At 36.9% G+C, this 20,446-nt stretch overlaps 1 protein-coding gene across 1 annotated transcript in view; it reads left to right on the top strand.

The window, feature by feature from the left end:
• atp2a3 (ATPase sarcoplasmic/endoplasmic reticulum Ca2+ transporting 3) overlaps positions 1-20,446 on the top strand; it is a 298,736-nt gene that overhangs the window by 227,775 nt on the left and 50,515 nt on the right. Inside the window, exons 9-10 of the mRNA XM_028807020.2 lie at positions 7,010-7,098; positions 7,685-7,787. Coding sequence (XP_028662853.1) covers positions 7,010-7,098; positions 7,685-7,787 — 192 coding nt within the window. The remainder of the gene's footprint in view (positions 1-7,009; positions 7,099-7,684; positions 7,788-20,446) is intronic.

The following is a 20,446-nucleotide window of genomic DNA, read 5'->3' as shown; positions in this document are numbered from 1 at the left end:
AAGAAACACACTTAAACCAGGGCAACAACTGTGGTTGTGCCATAACAGTAAAGTGCAGTCTAGAAGAGTGAGGATTGTTTAATTTTTTGCAATTTGGCGAGGGATGAGCATGCCAGATGCCGTTTGAAATCCATTACAATTGTAACAATTTATAAAATGCTGCAGTTATAAATGTAAAGATTTTTGTTTCTTTTCAGTTCAGACTGAAAAAACTTTTAGGACAGACATGGCAATAGAGACCAAAGATGGTGGGATATTTGAATGTGTGAGTTTTAGACTAGAGTTTAGGTTAGAAAGATATAACCAGTATTTCAGTTATTTATGGAAAAGTTGTACAGGAGGTTGTGGTGGAGGAGAGTCTTCCGAGTTTTCTTTGGGTTATTCTTTAAGAATAATCTAAATATAAAGGAAGCAACTGTATGCATACTGCCTGAGAGGTTATGTGGCCATTGGATTTGGTCAGTAGCCTTGAGGCATTTTACGCAGTAGTTTACTGCTATTTAATTTAGGAAGATTTCAGAAAGGATAATTGCAGATGGGGTAAGAGGGTCTTAGTTTCACTAGGTCTTAGTGGGTAGACTGCATTTTCAGGACATGAGCAGAGCATATATCAGAGGCCAGCTGCAGTGACATATTAACGGATCAGAGTTGTATCTGCTTCTTTTATGTGTTGAGGAGGAGATGACTAAGAAGTTGTCATCATCACCTGCCGCTGCAGCAGTAAGCGAAGCTTGTAAGACCAAACTTTTAGAAGAATGACACATCTCATGTACTCTGTGTGTGGCTTTCACCCAGCACTGATGTTTTGTAAAAGTTGTTCTTTTTAGTAGCCCTATTCAGTGGTTTTCATATACATTGAAATTTATGAGAAGAAAATGAAGGCGAATTAAATAAATCATTTTCTTGCTATTAGAGGTCAGAACATTTCATTTACCAATTATAGTCTGTAAAGCATGGACGAAATGCTGTGGTTTTCCTTCCTGAAACCTAAATGTCTTACACAGACACTCATGCTGCTTCTGTTATGGCAGGTATTGCTCTGACTGTACCACATTATAAAACCGGAGGCTTTGTGGCCTGCACACAGTAACACAATGGTGTTTGGCTCAATAGTTGCTGAGGCACCTAATATATTCAGTGTTCCAGAGATTGTTTCAAATGAAAACGATTGTTATAAACATATTTGATTGATCCATTTTCCAAGCCTAACTATTCTAACAATGGCTATTAATAGACCAGCAGCCCACCACAGAGCAAACACATGCTAGAGACCTGCACTTCTGCAGTAATCCTGCAATACACAGGGTGGGGCATAAAGATCTCCTACATTTTGAGGCAGAACTGTGAGGGTTGTAGTGTGGTAGAGAGGTGGGGTTCGATAGGATAGGCTCTACCGTTTTCAGTACCCATCATGAATTGGACCAGTGAACATCGAGGCTTTGTTGTTCAAGCGCATTATGAGAACAACCATTCTGAGATAGCAACGCAGAGAGCGTTCCATACATGCTTCGCGCTCGGTTGAAATGCATCTGTACCAGATTGGAAAACTATTTTGCTATGCATTTCTAACCTTCGGGCAACTGCGTCCACACTGTAAAGAAAATCACCTGGCAGGCCTAGTACAGAACAGGTGTAGTTTCAATAGGATGGGGTCACGGCTCACACCTGCATGACATTCACTCGGAGTGTTGAGGGAAATGTTCCCTGGGCATTTGATCTCTTTAAGCGGAGACGTGGGGTGGCGGGTACAGTCACCAGATTTAAGCTTATGTGACTTTTTCCTTTGGGGATACCTAAAAGAAAAGGTTTTCAAACATCATCCTCAATCTCTTGAGGATTTGAAGCAAAGGATCAGAGGGGACATCGACGCCATTCCACCTGAGATGACCCGGAGAGTGATGGAGAACTTCCAGGAACACCTTCAGCAATGTATTGCCAACGACACCCGCCATTTGTCTGATATGATTTTTAAAACCCATTAAAATAAAACTGTTTTTCATTTGCTTTCAGAAATATATACCATTTTTTTTAGATAGCTTCATTCATTTTTTATACCCCTTCAAAATGTGGGAGATCTTTATGCCCCAGCCTGTATAACTGACTAACTGTGTTACCTAGCTTCGTCCATAAGAAGACGGGCCTCCGCTATAGTGTCATTGGTATGGAGCGGACACATGCTAGAGACATGAATTATTGCAGTAAGCTTGCAATATACTGATAAGACCACACCTTTATATAGAGGAAGCCATGTGCTGGACACACTAAATTTTTTTTTCAGTCATCACGTCAATCTAAATTGCTTGTAGTCATTATGTTTCAACCCAGAATGCAGACCACGGGACGCACTCCTGCCACACTGGGCGCTATTTCTAGATTAGTATGACACTGCATGGTAATATGAGGTGGTTGAAGGTTCTTAAATTAGTAATTTTAAAGCATTTTTAAGATGCACATATCAGATACAACCATCATAGTAGTCATCTTTTTACAAGAAAAGAGTGAATATTGTGGTGGGTATACTAACAGAATTGTACTATTCAGCGGAATAGAGGTGAGAAAATTGACTGTAAAGGATTGCTGAGATTTTTAATGAAACTTTTTGGCTTTCAATATGTTATATATGCTGTGAAGAAAAGGAAGTTACATACTAATAATATTCTGAAATGACATCAACACCCTCTGTAGCGCTCGCTTTGAGTTGAGCAAATGCCAGGTGTAATGCAGCCAGTTAGGACGGAGTCCACTGTGAAACTTGAAAAGCTGGTGAGCATACAGTAGAAGAAGACTAAAACATTTCCCTCAGACATTATGGTCCGCTTCCTAAGGTAACATCTAAGACCAGCTTCAAGGTTTTGCTGACAATAAAAGTATTATTGTTTGTTTTTCTGGCACCTGTACAAAATGCTAACAGCGTAATTGATTGAACTATACCATTCTTTTTGCTTGGATAATCCAATATTTGTTTTTTAAAAGGCCTTTCATAAAGAGCACCTTTGTAAATCAATTTATATATGCAGTACAATATGCAAGCAGGGGTAGGTTCAGTGAAGTGTGGAATGTTCAGATTTGGGTTTTCCAAACCATCTCCTTGATCACTAGACCACACTGTGTGTTATGTAATTATGTATCGCCATTGATGCTGCTTACTTTTCCACTTTTGCCTTCTAGTTATTCTGTACTCTTTGGGCTTGCTGAAAGTGAGTCACAGACATAAAAGAAATGCTATTTTTTGATCACAGCACATGTTAACTTTACAAAAGATAAAAGACAGCCTTGGTAGTGTGTTGGTGAGCAAACCTTCCTCTTTCAGTCCATCTCTGCAGGGTCTGTGAGTAGCAGCCTCACTCCATTTGACGGTTTGGTACTTAGCCTGCTAAATGTGTTGAGCATCGCCAAGGCAACCGCATTTGCGATGTACACTTTGCTTAGCAGGGGGTGTGCACTTTATGGCCTGTGACTCATTTTAGCATGACTAATTCTGAACACTTGTGAGTTCACCTGCAGGGACCGTAAGCCTCCAAGGGTGAAACAAGGAGGAGGAGGAGGAGGAGGAGGAGGTTGGGAGCAACAGCCTACTGTCTTAATTGTGACTGACGCCCGATCTAGCTCTAATATTCCAAAGGACTAAAAAGGAACATCTCATACCATACCACAACATTTTCTAATCTGTGTAATCCTGAGCTGGATCATGGGGGGCTGGAGCCTATCACAGCAAGCATAGGGCGCAAGGCAGGAACAATCAACAGTGCTGCCAAATCCATGTGTTACTCAGTCAAATGCAGTGCTGCTCATTGTCATCCTTCCCCTGTTGTTGTGCTGCAGGTGCAGTTGTACTGTGTGTTTCCCCTCACTGTTTCATAATGCAGCTTTATTGTTGGTTTCTCACAACAGCTCAGAACTACAGCATCTCTGAATTTCTTCTGCCTGAGCCAACCAAGAGCAAACTTCAAAAATTACAGTATGCAGTAGGTCAGGACAAGCTACAGTTACATTCTGTACTCATAAAAGCCACATGAAGCTTTTAAACTAGCTTGCAGAAGAACCGAGTGACTTAAGCCATGAATGTTTCTACTTTAATATTTTGTAGATCTAGCAAATAACAGATTATAGTGCAGTGACCATTCTTTTTTCTTCAAAATTTAATAGTAAAGCTTTGCAAGGATCACTGCTCATGTTGCCACTCTTTTTAATGAAAATTTTTATATGAATGATTTGTATGAGCACGCTGTCTGCAGACCTGAAGTTGGGGCAATAATTTATGTGACAATAGTGACTGAGTGCCTCTTCCAGCAGCATTGGGCATAAAGTAGGAACCAAGCCTGGATGAGACACCACCACCCACACATTCAGATGTTCAGTCATGCTGTGTCAGGGTAGAGTTATCAGTTAATCTAAAGGTGGCATCACTACGGTGGCATCCAACCAGCAAAAATGCTGTGTCTCGCAGCTGTAAGCTCACACTGAAATACCACACATATTTGGAGAGATCTGACAGCCTCATGCCCAGCACCCAGCTCACGCTCCCTGAAGTCCTGTATCCTCTCCAGAGAGTACACAATGTGGACGATAAATTATAAAAGTAAAAATAATTCTCAAATTTAGACCTATTCATGTATGACATTTAAATTTTAAAAATTTTCTAACAAAGAAATCAGTATTAAATGTTTTAAACTTGATGTCAGATTTTAATTAATCCTGTATTATTATATCTAATTGCACAAAGGCTGGAGTAAACTGGTTTCCTGTCCACAGTAGACAGTTGTCTTCTGCCCAATGGTAGCACCTTGGGTGTCAGCATTTGAATAGATGGGTTCAGAATATTGGTGGACAGATAAATGAGCAGACTACAAAAACGCAAGATCAGCTCCAGAAAGCACTTCTTATGATAAAGACTTGGGAGTCCTGGTGGACTTGTTGCTGTCTACAAGCAGTTAGTGAAGTAAAAGTGTAGCATTGCTAGAGCTGCCTAGTTCCTGTATGTGACAGTATATCAGTCATTAATACTATGAGAGAATGGACATACAGACCATACAGTGTTATCATATAGAAGAGTATTTCTGAGTAGGCCTGTAGCCCGGTTATTAATAACACATATTTATTTTGGAATCAGAATCTGCCTTTGTGCCCATTTATTCCAGTGGTACTGAATTCCCACAGTAAATAAACTACTCACTTGATATAAACAATAGAGAATTGATGACTGAATTTTTTTCTGACACCTGAGTGGTGTGAAGAAGAAAGACTTCATAAAATACATTTTGACATCTTGAGAAAATGAAGACTGAGTGGTGAATTCATAATGCTTTTATGAATTAAAAGAATACTGTGTAATATCCAGCTTTGGTTAATAATGGGTTCATTGAAATGAATGCTGTTTTAGGCTAAGGGCAAATATTTTTTAATTTCTTCACGCATAAAGAAAATATTGTTTAAATAACAAGTTGAAACTGCCTGCTAGTGTAGCACAACCTGGTATGTCATTTGCGATTAAATGACTTCTTAGACTTGTTTTATAATGTGTGGAAGACGAGCAAACTGGCTTACAGCTATATAATGAATAGCCTATTAATATCTATATAATGAATAGCCTATTGATATCTGGTTTTGAGATTGTATTGTAATGTCACTCTATGATGACGTGATTTGCTTTTTTGTTTGTGTTATCTTTGCAGCCACTAAACTGGCTCTTTCAATGATGGTAGCTTTGCATTTCAGCAGCGCACATAATAGTCTCCTCTCACCACAATCTCATATTTTATAATGGTATCAGTCTGTCATGAGTTCTCTTTTCTGTCTTTTTTTCTTCCCTCTATTTCCAGGCATCAATACCTTGCCTTCACTATTCAATCTATGTTCCTTGAGTAGTAATTAAAATAATTTACTTCTAGCTTCACTCCCAAGCAAGTGCTGCCAAGTTGGGAAAGATTTAAAACTGGCTAATTTCTCCTTGTCACTGGCCATTCTTTGTATTGGAATCTTCTCTAGTACCACAATGATTTTTCTGTCACTCTATTTCTTGACCTTATGATTTCTACAACTGCATTTTACTAATAGGTTAAGTATTTTTGTAACTTTAAAGACTCTTTATAACTTATTCTTCATACAGTTAAAGTACTAGGGTGTTGCACCGTGTTAGCCATTATGAATGTAGTGTGAAGTCAAGCAAAATGACACCTTTTATTAGCTAACTAAAAAGATTACAATATGCAAGTTTTCGAGGAAACTCGGGCCCCTTACACCTTGCCTGAAGAAGCAGCCCAGAGGTCTGAGTTGCCTCGAAAACTTGCATATTGTAATCTTTTTTAGTTAGCCAATAAAAGGTGTCACTTTGCTTGACTTCTCACTACATTCATAAACTTAAATAAACATTGTGCTGTGAAGGATGAAATCACTGATGTCCATTAATCAGGAACAGAAATCTGATACAAAAATGTCTTTTAGTATGGGTTAGTGCTCAACCTGGGAAAGTTCTTCTTTTTTGCTTTGTGCCCTTCCCCACCATAAGCTGTCATCTATGGAGGAGGAGCAAAAACTTTAGATTTGTCAAAAACTTCAATCTCCGGTTTTAGAAGGGATCTCGACGTTTTAGGGTCTCCTGATACCAAAAACATCAATATCTCTATGATGACTGTGTGCCTCTGTGTCTGTGTGTCACAGTTTCTTGAGGACAGTCTAGAGCTAAAACGGCTGGACAGAAAAATACCAATGTCAAAACTTAAGCCTGTTAAGAGATGACGATGTGCTGATTAGTTTTTGAGTCAAATCGTGCAAGAGAAAGAGGCACTCCAGAGGAATCCTCAAATACCGTAATTCTGCAGTTAATTATGAATTCTTCTCATCAATTGCTATCGTAATGACCTATTTTATGATCAGAAAGATCAGCATCAGAGTGGTAAATAGTTACATGAAATGTTCTAGGATAGTTTGGGTAACTTGGTTCCTAGTGCACAAAGCCTACTGACACTCACGGCCGAATTTTAAAATTTTTCTTGTTTGTTTTTCCCCTCAGATGTTTGTTGTGAACAAAGCAGATGGTACAACTTGCAGCCTACATGAATTCACCATTACTGGATCCACCTATGCACCTGAAGGACAAGTGTGAGTAATTAAACAAGTCAAAGATCTGCAGTCATGTGGATGGATGGTATTAGTGTTGAAAAAGCTACAAAAATGGGTGTAGGATGTGGCTGCATCAGTCTATGCTCTCAGGTTCCCTGTCTAAAATTTAATGATACTATTGGCATCTTAACCCTTGAGTGGTTAGGTGGGGCAACACATTGAGTTGTCTTCTCCCAGGGCTTTGTTCCTCTAATTCCAGATTAAAGTACTGTTTTTGTGTGGTGTTTTAAAAGAGTATTTGCTCTTAGCTCTGTTGGCTGTCCCTTAATTGTCCCCATGACTATACAGTATGGTGTCATTTAGTTGTGCAGCCTCCTGTCTTGTGCTCCCTTGCAAACCCTGTGTGCAAATCTGTTACACTCTGACTGATGACCTAGGCTTCCATTTCCAGAGATTATCATTTTAAGATTGAGCCTGAATATTCTCACTCTTTAAATGTAGACATTTTCACTTTTATAGTGTTTGGTTGTGGTGAGAATTATAGGGGCGTGTGTTTTAGCACAATCATTGGTATTATGAGTAACACAGGCTGCTCAAGTGTCACTAGTGGCTGTTTCATTTTTAGGATGCAGGGAGACCGGGTGGTATGCTGTGGAGATTACGATGGTCTTGTGGAGCTTGCGACAATCTGCAGCCTGTGTAATGACTCGTCACTGGATTTTAATGAGGTGAGTTAAAAATTCCTCAAATGTCCTAATTTTGCAAGACTGCGCTTGTTAACCTCCATTTTATGAGATTATTGGGGACAGACACCTTTTACATTTTAGATCTCAATTAATAGCACCTTTAGTTGCTTATGTTTGATTACTATACTAATGCTATCTTTGCTGGCAGATCCAGACTTTAGGCTACTCTGGTTTTTTACCAGTAAGTGCTACCACCCTGACATAAGACCAGGACCTTTAGTAGTTTAGTCTAAAGCTTTCAGTCTTGCCAACAACATCTGCAGTGATCTCAGAGAAGTAATTATTGTAGCTCATTAGTTGTAAGGTCTTTCTAAGGTCCATCTTGCAACAGTAAGAAGGATTATTTGCAAATAGAAAACTTTCAACAGTTGATAATCTGACTAGAAGAAGGCAACCCAGAATATTTCAGTCAAAGGTCAGACTGTATGATACCCTGAGAAATCACAGGACCTAAAACCACCATCCAGGAATTGAAAGGACTTTATAGTAAAAGATACAGTTCATGAATCCGAGATTTGAAAAAGATTGATCAAATATCGCCTTCACGGAAGGCTAGCCAGTTGAAAGCCCTTTCTCCTCCCCAAAAAACAGCAGAAGTTCAAATTTGAAAATGTTAAATTAAATTTAAAAAAACAATATCCACTGGACAATACAGAACAGAGTGAAGTTGTTAAGTGCAATTAAATCTTGATGAAAATCAAACAGAGTGTCACCACAACAGAATGCATCATGCCTACTCTCAAGCACGATGCTGCCACAGAATCTGAACACCGGAAAGCACTAAGTCCACCATGGACTATTGTTTACTTCAGAGTATTCTAAAGGAATATGTGAGGTCATCTGTACGATAGCTAAAACTTGATTGAAACAGGATCTTGCAAAAGGACCCTGGCCAGTCCCCAGTTCTGGATTGTGCATAAATGAATGCCCTTAAATATCAATCATTTGAAGTTGTGTTGCGACCTAAAATTCCTTCAGTGTAATGGCCTGATAAATTCATACAAAACACAGTTACTTCAGTTTATTATGGCTAAAGTTGATTCTACAAACTACTGAATCACAGAGTGTATTTTTCAGATGACATATATGTGTCAGTTTAGTTACTACTGAATGAAAATGGCAGTAAAATCTGATTGCTGTCTGATCTGAAACTCATCTGATGCAATTTTAGGACTCAAGGAGGACTATATGATTGTTAGATCATCATCATCATCATTATTTGCAGCCATTAAAGTCTTAAATTGGACTGAACTTGGGATAAAGATCAATGCAGAATATTTAAACCTCTGCTTTGCAGGTGACATGGTACTGTTTGTTTCATCTATGGAAGATCTTCAGCTTAGAATGCAGTTTAATGAGGAAAGCAGAAAAAAAGTTAAATATGAAACACTGTAAAATTAAAAGAGAACATACTTTTTTTTCCACCTAACTGTAGAATATGAATTCAGATGGCTAATTATATGGTAGCTGCTGTTTATGGCTGTTGGACTAAGGGAGCTGTCTTCATTAGTATGAATTACCAAATAAGGTGAAATGAGTGTGAATGTCAGAGGGCTCCCCCTTCAACAAACGAGTACAAGTGAAAGAATGGGGTATTAATAAAAACAATGAAATGGTAATGCATCAAAACAACAAAACAGCATTGATTCTTTATGTTTTAGTTTATTTCAACTAGAAAAGTGTCACTCACGGGCCATACTTTATAAACATGAAATGTTGCCACTGACAACAGAGTGAATTAAATGAGTGTAATATTTTTTGGTTGATGTCTTCAAAGATTGCTATATTTTCATCTAAGACTTGTAGAATGATTGGTTGAATTGTTTTCTAGGTCTAAATACTAATTTGCATGATTAATACTATTACGTTATTTTAAATTGAGTCAATACTCTGTTGATTATCACCTTAAATTAGTGTAGTAGAGACACGGTCACAAAATCTTGATTGCACAATTATTTCTCCACTCAAATTACTTCTGCTAGTATGATATTTTTAACTCAATCGTCTTGATCAAATACATGCAAAAAAATGAAATCTAAGCCAAGTGAAAAGTATTTCAGTTATGAAATTAAATCTTGTTTTCCTTATTATAAGAACTATTGACTTATCCAAAATTTGTATTTACAATTATTTAGCTTACTTTAAGAAATCTTGTAAAGTAAATTTTGCTTATCCCTTTTGCAGATTGTTTTGCTAAATACAAGCAGAACAACTCCCATTTAAAGTTTCTTTGTCTAGTTTTTGCATATGCATTTTTTCAGGGAATGAACTAAGTTCTTCTTTAAGCTGCACTCTAGAAACAAGGCAGCCATGTCTTTTTTTGTGCCTCAGTGTGCTATCAAAGCCGAGTAGACACTGAGATCTGCACTTTGAGGATGAGACAGGTGACATATACAGTATTGTTTGTTATATTATTTATATCGTTTATATACTGTAGGAGAAGAGATACGATCACAATAGCAATTTGGGGTGCCACACTGTGTAATTGAATGGTTTAAAGCATCTTCTGGTTTTAAGTCCTTATGGCAGGAAGAGGCGGGTCCAAGTGGACAGTCATTGGAAGTGACGTTAGTGGTATTATAGCTGTCAATCTTCCATCTTGGTAAAGGAAGAAGAGAAAAAAGTCATTAGGACATAGTCTCTCTCTCTCTCTGTCTCTCTGTCTCTGTCTCTCTCGAGCTTCTGCAAAGCTTTAATTTCCCCTTTTATATATCTACAAAAAGCCCTGAGCCCTTTCTTATTTGCAATGGTGATGGACAGGTTGATAGATGAGATTAGACAGGAGTCCTCGTGGACTATGATGTTTGCTGATGACATTGTGATCTGTAGTGAGAGTAGGGAGCAGGTTGAAGAGACCCTGGAGAGGTGGAGATATTCTCTGGAGAGGAGATTAATGAAGGTCAGTAGGAACAAGACAGAATTCATGTGTGTGAATAAGAGGGAGGTCAGAGGAATGATGAGGATGCAGGGAGTAGAATTGACAAAGGTGGATGAGTTAACATACTTGGGATCAACAGTACAGAGTAATGGGGATTGTGGAAGAGAGGTGAAAATGAGAGTGCAGGCAGGGTGGAATGGGTGGAGAAGATTGTCAGGAGTGATTTGTGACAGACGCGTATCAGCAAGAGTGAAATGGAAGGTCTACAGGACAGTAGTGAGACCAGCTATGTTATATGGGACAGAGATGGTGGCACTGACCAAAAAGGAAACAGAGCAGGAGGTGGCAGAGTTACAGATGCTAAGATTTGCATTGGGTGTGACAAGGATGGACAGGATTAGAAAAGAGGACATTAGAGGGTTAGCTCAGGTTGGACAGTTGGGAGATAAAATCAGAGAGGCGAGATTGCGTTGGTTTGGACATGTGCAGAGGAAAGATGCTGAGTATATTGGAAGAAGAATGTTAAAGATAGGGTTTACTATGCTTACCCAGGGCCACTTTTTAACACCATTCCCTGGGCTAACTGTCTTAATATTTCAAGACTGTTGAAGATTATATTTTATGCATATAGTATTTAGACTTTATCGGCAATAGATATCTCTACTTTTTAATCCTCAAACAACCGCTGCTGGGGGGCTTGTTTTGTTTTGGACGTGCTCTGTCTCTAGGTATGTCAGAGGATGGGGACTTTGTGAAGTGGGGTCCAGCCTCATGTGGGGGGGTGGCGGGATAAGGGAGGGAGGGAAAGAGAGCAAGCTATATCTAATCTGTCCTTTTAACCCTTATAATTATAATTACCAACGTAACAATAGGCTGCATGGCAATAACTTGTGGGAAAATTGGGAATTAAGGTTAAAGCTGTCTCACTTCCAGTTGAAACTACAAAATGACATCAAAAATTTAGAATCAATGTCTCCATGATGGGACAGTTAACTTTGTGAGCTGGAATGTTAAAGGCCTGAATCACGAATTAAAGAGAAAGAAAGTATTCTCTCACCTAACAAGTCTAAACGCTAAAACAGTATTTTTACAAGAGACCCACTTACTAAGCAGGTGGCGTGGTGGCTCTGAGGCTAGGGATCTGCACTGGCATTCGGAAGGTTGCCGGTTCGAATCCCATTAATGCCAAAAGGGACTCTGCTCTGTTGGGCCCTTGAGCAAGGTCCTTAACCTGCAATTGCTGAGCGCTTTGAGTAGTGAGAAAAGTGCTATATAAATGCAAAGAATTATTAAGCAAGGATCATTTCCGGCTGCAAAAAGACTGGACTGGCCAAATGTTCCATTCCAGCTTCACAAAGAAAACTAGAGGTGTGGGAGTTCTTATACATAGAACAGTCTCATTTGTGGTATCAGATGTTGTATCTGATCCTGAAGCGAGATATGTGATTATCATGGGTAATTTATTTAACCGTAAAGTGATTTTGATAAATGTTTATGCATCCAATGTCGATGATAGGGAATTCATGCAAAATGTATTTGCATCCATTCCCAATGTGAACACTCATAAAATTATAATGGCTGGAGACTTTAATTGTGTTTTAAATCCACTCTTAGATAGGTCTCCTGTCACAGAGGGGATGACATATAACACTGCAAAGATAATTACACAGTTTTTAACTGACCACAACTTATCAGACCCCTGGAGGTTTCTAAACACAAACTCAAGAACATATTCCTTCTACTCACCAGTGCATCATTGCTACTCAAGAATTGATTATTTCTTTATAGATAATAATTTCTTGCCTACTATTAAATCTTGCAAGTACAATGCTATTGTTATTTCCGACCATGCCCCTCTGATCTTGGAGCTAAAATCATTATGCCTCACATACACATCTCGCAGATGGCGTCTTAACCCACTTCTGTTAGCAGACGAGAACTGTACAGAATTTATATCAAAACAAATCAGTTTCTTCCTAGAGACAAATACATCCTCAGGCCTTCTTAAGAGGACAGATTATTTCATATCTTTCCCATAGAAATAAATTAGACACCAAGCAGGTATCAGAGTTAACCAGCAAAATAACTAGAATAGATCAAGTACATGCCAGGTGTCCAAGTGGGGCTCTTCATAGGAAAAGGCAGGTTCTGCATTCAGAGCTCAACCTCTTAACAACCAAAGAAACTGAACAACTTATTTTAAATCAAGACATCATTACTATGAACACGGAGAGAAAGCTAATAAGCTCTTAGCTCAACAAATCCACAAGCAACAAGTTCGCAATGCAATCCCAGCAATCACCAAGACGAACGGAGATAAAATCATTGACCATAAAAATATAATGCACACATTTAGAGACTACTATAAATCCTTATATTCTACTGAGTTTAAAGAAGACACAATTTAATGCATTTCTGGATACATTACAGATACCACAAATAGATACTTTTAGTGCAGAGGAACTGGATAAACCTCTGGCGCTATCAGAATTACTAGATGCTATAAAGTCACTTCAGAGCGGGAAAGCAGCAGGCCCTGATGGCTACCCTGTAGAATTTTATAAGAAATTCTCCACTCAGCTAGCTCCCCTCTTATTAGCAACATTTACAGAAGCTAGAGACAATCAAATTCTACCTCAAATTTTTCGCCAAGCATTAATCACCATCTTTCCTAAACAAAATAAGGACTTATTACAATGTGCATCATATAGACCAATTTCACTTCTGAATAATAATGTTAAGATACTCTCCAAAGTCCTAGCTAGAAGGATGGAGAAAGTGCTGCCTTCGGTAATATTACAAGATCAAACTGGATTTATTAAAGGTCGACATTTAGCGTCCAATCTTCGACGCCTGTTTAATGTAATATACTCACCCGCAAAGTCAAACATCCCAGAGATTTTATTATCGTTGGATTCAGAAAAAGCATTTGATATGATTGAATGGAACTACCTTTTCACTACATTAGAGAAATTTGGGTTTAGCCAGAACATTTGTGCATAGATCAAACTACTGTATACCAATCCAGAAGCTTCAGTTTGTATTATTTGTTCACACTACTTTAAACTAGAACGTGGTACCAGACAAGGATGCCCCTTGTCACCACTGCTATTTGCAATCGCCATTGAACCACTGGCAGTTCACTGCTGAAATGCTTATCAGATAAAGTGGATTATCAGAGAAGGACTTGAACTGAAAATTTCTCTATATGCAGATAATATGGTACTGTATATATCAGACCCACAAAATACTGTGCCTGCAGTCTTAACAGCACTTACAGAATTTCAAAAGATCTCTGGTCTCAGAATTAATTTGAATAAAAGTGTGCTCTTTCCAGTGAATTCTCAAGCATACAATATTAGATTGAACACCTTCCCTTTTATCATTGCAGATCAGTTTAAATACCTAGGGGTAAATATCACAAGTAAACGTAAAGCTCTTTATCAACAAAATTTCGCCATCTGTATGGAAAAAATTTAGCAAGACTTGCATAGATGGTCAACCCTTCATCTCAATCTAGCTGGAAGAATTAACGTTGTTAAGATGAATATCCTCCCCAAGCTTCTCTTTTTATTTCAAAACATTCCAATATACATAAATAAATCATTTTTTAAGCAATTAGATTCAATTATAACCTCATTTATTTTGAATTTAAAACATCCACGTATCCAAAAAGCGACCCTACAAAGACCTGAGGCAGAAGGTGGCATGGCTCTACCCAACTTTCAGTTTTATTACTGGGCAGCAAACATACAATCTATAAAAACCTGGACACAAATAGATGAATATACACAGGCTTGGTGCACAATAGAAATAAAATCCTGCAGTACTTCTTTATATTCCCTGCTTTGTGCCCCAATAAATGCAAGTTATCGCCAATATACTAATAACCCGATTGTGCTTCACTCACTCAGAATATGGAACCAATTCAAAAAGCATTTTAAGATGGAGAATCTTTTATCTGTGAGAGCTCTGCATGAGAACCACCTTTTTCAACCCTCGCAAACATATGCAGTTTTTAATATCTGGAAAACATTTGGGATTAAATTGCTTAGAGATCTTTATATAGACAACATCTTTGCATCCTATGAACAATTACATTCCAAATTTAACTTTCCAGCAACACATTTCTTTCACTATCTTCAAATTAGAAACTTTATTAAACAAAACCTGCCCAATTTTCCTCACCTCCCACCTTCCTCTATGCTGGAAAGAATTTATTGCTCAGTTTCGAGGATTCAGACAGCATTTCTGCAATATATAAAATTATTTTGCAGTCTCTCCCTTTCAAAGATCCAAGAGGACAATGGGAAAAGGATCTCTCACTCAACATACCAGAAAAGGAGTGGAAGGGAGCAATGCAGACAATTCACTCGAGCTCCATATGCGCAAAGCATACAATTATTCAACTCAAAATTATATATCGAGCACATCTGTCTCGCTTAAAACTGTCCAAAATATTTCCAGGGCAAGATCCAACCTGCGAATGCTGCAATCAAGTTCCAGCCTCATTGGGTCACATGTTTTGGGCCTGCACCAAATTAATATCATTCTGGACAAAAATTTTTAAGTGCCTTTCAGACAGCCTTGGTGTCACAGTCCCTCCTAATCCACTAACAGCTGTGTTTGGTGTTCTTCCAGATGGGCTTAAAGTGGAGAAGGACAAACAAACTGTGATTGTCTTTACTACACTATTGGCACGCAGACTTATTTTGCTAAACTGGAAGAATCCTAACTCTCCTCTTTTAAGTCAGTGGGTAACTGATGTTTTATATTGTTTGAAATTGGAAAAAATCTAATTCGTACTTCGAGGATCTCTGCAGAACTTTTTCAGAACCTGGCAGGATCTAATAAATAATATTTTAGAATAAGCTCTTAAAGCCCTGAGGAAGTAGATTCTCTTCCCATTTCTTTTTCTTCTCCATTTATCCTTTATCCGCCTATTAAATCTATCAATTTATTTATTTTTACTAGCTTTAAGTTTTACTCCGTTGGCTATGCTCTCTCAGGGGTGGGGTTGATTTGTTTTCAATCCTATTTTTTGTAAAAATTGATCTATTTGTATGGAATGATGACAATAAAATCAATAAAATTAAAAAAAAAAAGATAGAGCTGCCAGGGAAGAGGAAAAGAGGAAGGCCTAAGAGAAGATTTATGGATGTGGTGAAAGAGGACATGCAGGTGATGGGTGTAACAGAACAAGATGCAGAGGACAGAAAGATATGGAGGAAGATGATCCGCTGTGGCGACCCCTAACGGGAGCAGTCGAAAAAAGAAGATATATCTACTAAAAGACTTCTTCTTCTTCTTCCAGACGTGTTTATTACAAAGAAATATAATTCAGGGTATTATTCATTAGTTATAGTTTGCTGCAAATGTCGGCAGAGGGAATTGTCAAAAACAAAACTTCAAACGCTGATCATGAAGGTGTATTTTACAGTATATAGAACTTTTGAGAGCATATTATTTGAAAGGCCCCCTAAAACAAAATATTAGTATTACATTCTCCCCAAGAATAAAATAAAATATTAATATCAGTTTATTTTATTTTATTATTATATCTTTACTATTACATATTTTTTTTAATTTATCAAATGAGTACAAATGTTTGGATCATGGATGGTAGGAACAGAAAAAAATAATTTTCTTTTGTGGTCTCGCAGGACTTTGTCTTCTGCATCTTTCATTTCCAAGCTTTCAGTTACTGTATGAATATCTTCCTGTGTTGCTTGAGCAGAATTTGTCACACTTTATATAACTGAGATTGTTCAGTTTGAAAGTAAAAAGGAAAAAAAAACATGCATGCATGTAATTTATCAAAATGCATATAATAATTAGCAGATGTGTTAATCAGAACTGAAAAAGGGGCTTAACGGTGATTTTGCAGGGTTTAACATTGCATACTAATTACTTGCTGGCTTCTGCTATATTAATGGTCTCACATTGCCTTCTTCAATACAGGCTTTTTGACTGAAAAAATACATAATCATTTAATCCCTGTGCTAGCACACACATTGCGGTTCTCCTCCCTCTTCTCCCATACAGTATTTCCACCTTCTAGTTCTTCACATGGGTAGCTTATTCTTTCAAGAACACACCTTGATTTGCACACAAATGCAGCCCTTGGTCAACTGTCCCACCCTTGCTATGCCCAGCCTATACAGTATAATCCTCTTATCCAAGTTCTGCACAGCTACTGACCACGTGCAGTCCACAGTATGCCAATGTGTTGCCAAATTTGATTTCTATTTTGAAATGGACGTTTACAGGAAAGATTCTGTTTTCTGGATTACTGTTTCTGCTTTTCAATGTAATTCCTTTTTCGGTGGACTATTATAGGCGAGCTGTTGGCTCATCTTAGAACAAATCCTACAGATTAGGATAGGAAGTTTTCTTTTTCTAGTTTAATTCAGCCTTAAATACCAAGGGGTGAAAGTACCATACATGTTTTAACTGCAAGTCGTTCATTTGCACCTCTTGATGACATTGGAAAAAGACTCCGCGATCCTGAAGATTGAATTAAGCAGGTTGAGAAAATGGACTGGTAAATCACCTTCTTTCTTTGCTCTCCAGGATTTTGTATTAGATCTAATTTGATAGAAGTGTAGTAACATATATCTTACAGACGTAACACTTACTCATTGCAATGTAAGCTTTAAAACAGAGTAATTAGTGATAAAAGCAGGTGGCTCTTGGTTAAGCATGAATTAACAATAATACTTGGTTTACCAATTACCTTTGTCTGGATTTAACTCATGTGAGCCATGTAATAAAATATCAACACTAAAAATATTTAATGGATTTGGTAGGACAGAGAATCCCAAAGAATGATTATTGTATAGACTGGCAGAGATTTAGAGGCCTTTCTTTTAGCAGAGTGGGTTACCAGAAGTCATCACTAATCTTTTGACAGATTACTAGGATAAGAACAGCTTAACCATACAATGAAACACAAGTCAAAACCAATAATTCTTTCCCTAATTATAATTATTTTGATTGTTTGGTGTTTATGTGCTTTCTGTCTCATGAAGCCTTTCCTTTTTTCAGTCTTAGTTCAGATGGTTCAATGATTGCTGTGTAAAACACAAGAAGGCACAAAAATATTCAAACAAGATAGATGTGTGGATTGTGTCCAAAATCAAATTCTAATATATTTGTGTCACTGTAATAACGATATGTAATAGTAGCACTACTGAAATGAGAAGATGAATGATACATTGAAACAAATACAAAATCAGTTTTGACTTTGCATAGGTATTGATTTGCAAAATGATCCCTTCATGTTTATAATAATTATAATAATTCTTTACATTTATGTAGCGTTTTTCTCACGTTTATAATGCCTTGGTTGAGACAAGGAAACAAGATTAAAAATGAGCTAGTGTTAAAGACAACTGAAATACTATTCATTTTTAGTGACAATCACCATGAGCCTTTTAAGTATATTAACAAGTTGGTGAATTCTGGTTTCTTCAGTTTTTCTGACTCTCATGTCACTAATTTAATTGAATCTTACTGAAGCCATACATGGTAACTGTTGAGTGATGTTTCTTCCACCTCATTTTTATAAGCAGTTTTTAAAGTTCACAAATTCCATCATTTCTTCCAAGCTCAATATTAGGCTAGCAAATAGGTTTAAATCTTTCTTTTCCAGGAAAACAATTAAACTCTTGAATATTTTTATTCAGGTGAAAATATCTAATGTAAAATATTTCCATGTAAAAATAACAGCAGTAAACAAAAAATTGAAATCTGCTTACATTTCCAGTCTCCATGAGAAAAATCTCCTTTTTTTACTTACATAAACTTTGTTTATTTTGTTCTCTGTAAAAAATGAAAGATAAGAAAAACATAGCTGCGATATGAAATTTAACAAAAACTATAGTCTGACAGTTGAGTCTGAATGAATGTAGCTATTTACAATAATTGTAATTAAAAATAAATCTACCGTACAGTATATTCCAATGATTTTGCTTATCACTGTAGAGCTTAAAAATGTTTTAAAACGAAATGTCGCTTCACTTTCTGCTCCCTGCACTAAAAGATTGTTACAGACAAGTGTAAAATGTTTATTTTCTCTGACCTTTAGGAAATGAGGCAAAATTCAAAAATGAGTAAATAAATAAATGATTAGACAGTAAAGACACAATATCTACTACAATAGTTTGTTAGATTAAAGAGCAAAATAATTATTTAACAAAATGGATTAAGGCTCTTGTTATACAGTATTCTCAATTGTAGTGTTTCAGCCCTAACATTAATGGGGAAGGCAACTTAAAAATATCACCTACAAATAATTCCCATAACTTTTTAACAATTGCAATGAAGTTAATTTTAGGTTGATGAACTACATTCACTAAACTGATGTCAGTGAACATGGAATATTAAAATGGAAAGACAATTTAATTGTATTGATGAGCAGAATATCAACTTTCAACGGTGCCAACATATTGTAAATTACAAAGTTAGAGTTTAAATGTAATTAATTGGCAACAACATTTATTTCCGTGGAACATTTTCATACAAAATAGGTAGCTCAAATTGTTTTATGTTAAAGAAAGAAAAACATGTCTGCTGAAAATGGAGCTTTGCAGTCATATTTGAATAATAAATTGTAATGCGGTCATTTCAAGCAGTAGTCGCCATTTGCAGCATTAATAATGGAATGCCTCAGTTTATTGGCAGCATGTGTTATCTCCAGCATGTGTGTGAAAGAGTACAACAATAGAAGATACGTTATACCTGCTCTGGTAATATGTTGGTCTTTGGTTTTGTCTTAAGCAAAAAAGATTTAAAAAGAAATCTACTAAGAATATGTTGACATTTAATTTAATAATTTAATGTATTAAATAGTAATATTTTATGCACATTGTGGATCACCTCAGAAATTGTCTATTTTGGAGCAAAACTATAAATAATTAAAAATTCAATCAGTAAAAAGAATCTCAGAAATATTATAATGTATGTCAAAAAAGGTGAATAATCCCTTTAAGAAGCATGTCTTCACTGTATATAGTGGCGTTGGAGCAACATACTGTATATTGCACTATTCTCATTAATGTTGAGATTTTGTAATTTCCCAAATCCAGCTCTCTTAGTCTTGTAATTCTGGCTCAGTTGCTACTTGCAGTATATACTGTACTTTTAGGACTCTAAATTACAACATTCTGCTGAAAACTACAATATTGCATATTAAATAAATGCAACATGAATGAACAATGCCAAAACCTGCAAAACAATGTTACAATTACAATGCATGCATTCACAATGTAGTTTGTACATGACGGATATTTTGTGTTATTTTGTTTTCTTGATGCAATGGAGGCAATACAGTACATTGTCACAGGTTTACTCCTTACTCATTAAATGGTGGGTAGTCAATGATAAGAAAGGCACGGTAGGCAAGAAAATTGCTCAGTATTTGATTGGAACAGCATTTTAAGTTAACGTGGCAACTAGGGCACTGGAAAACTGACTTGCTGCAGTTTGATAATGCTGTGTAGAATTAGAAATGCTTAAAGCTTAATTTAAAAAAAAATACAGAAATTACCATCGGCTGAAAAAGCATACACAGTGAGAATAAAGCCAGTCAGTTTTATGAAAAATGCTACAGGCAATAACTGTGTCAGACTCGGCTTACCACACAGTTACAGATGTTTACACAGTACTTAAAAAGTTGGCTATTATTTGTTAATCCAGCTGTCCAATTATTTATTTTTTTGGTATTTGGCACACTGTAGGCATTTAAGATAAAATGTAATCA

This window comes from Erpetoichthys calabaricus, chromosome 8 (assembly GCF_900747795.2).
Source record: "Erpetoichthys calabaricus chromosome 8, fErpCal1.3, whole genome shotgun sequence".
Classification (NCBI taxonomy): domain Eukaryota; kingdom Metazoa; phylum Chordata; class Cladistia; order Polypteriformes; family Polypteridae; genus Erpetoichthys; species Erpetoichthys calabaricus.
The sequence above is the reverse complement of the archived record's forward strand: the minus strand, read 5'-3'. Positions and strand labels throughout refer to the sequence as shown.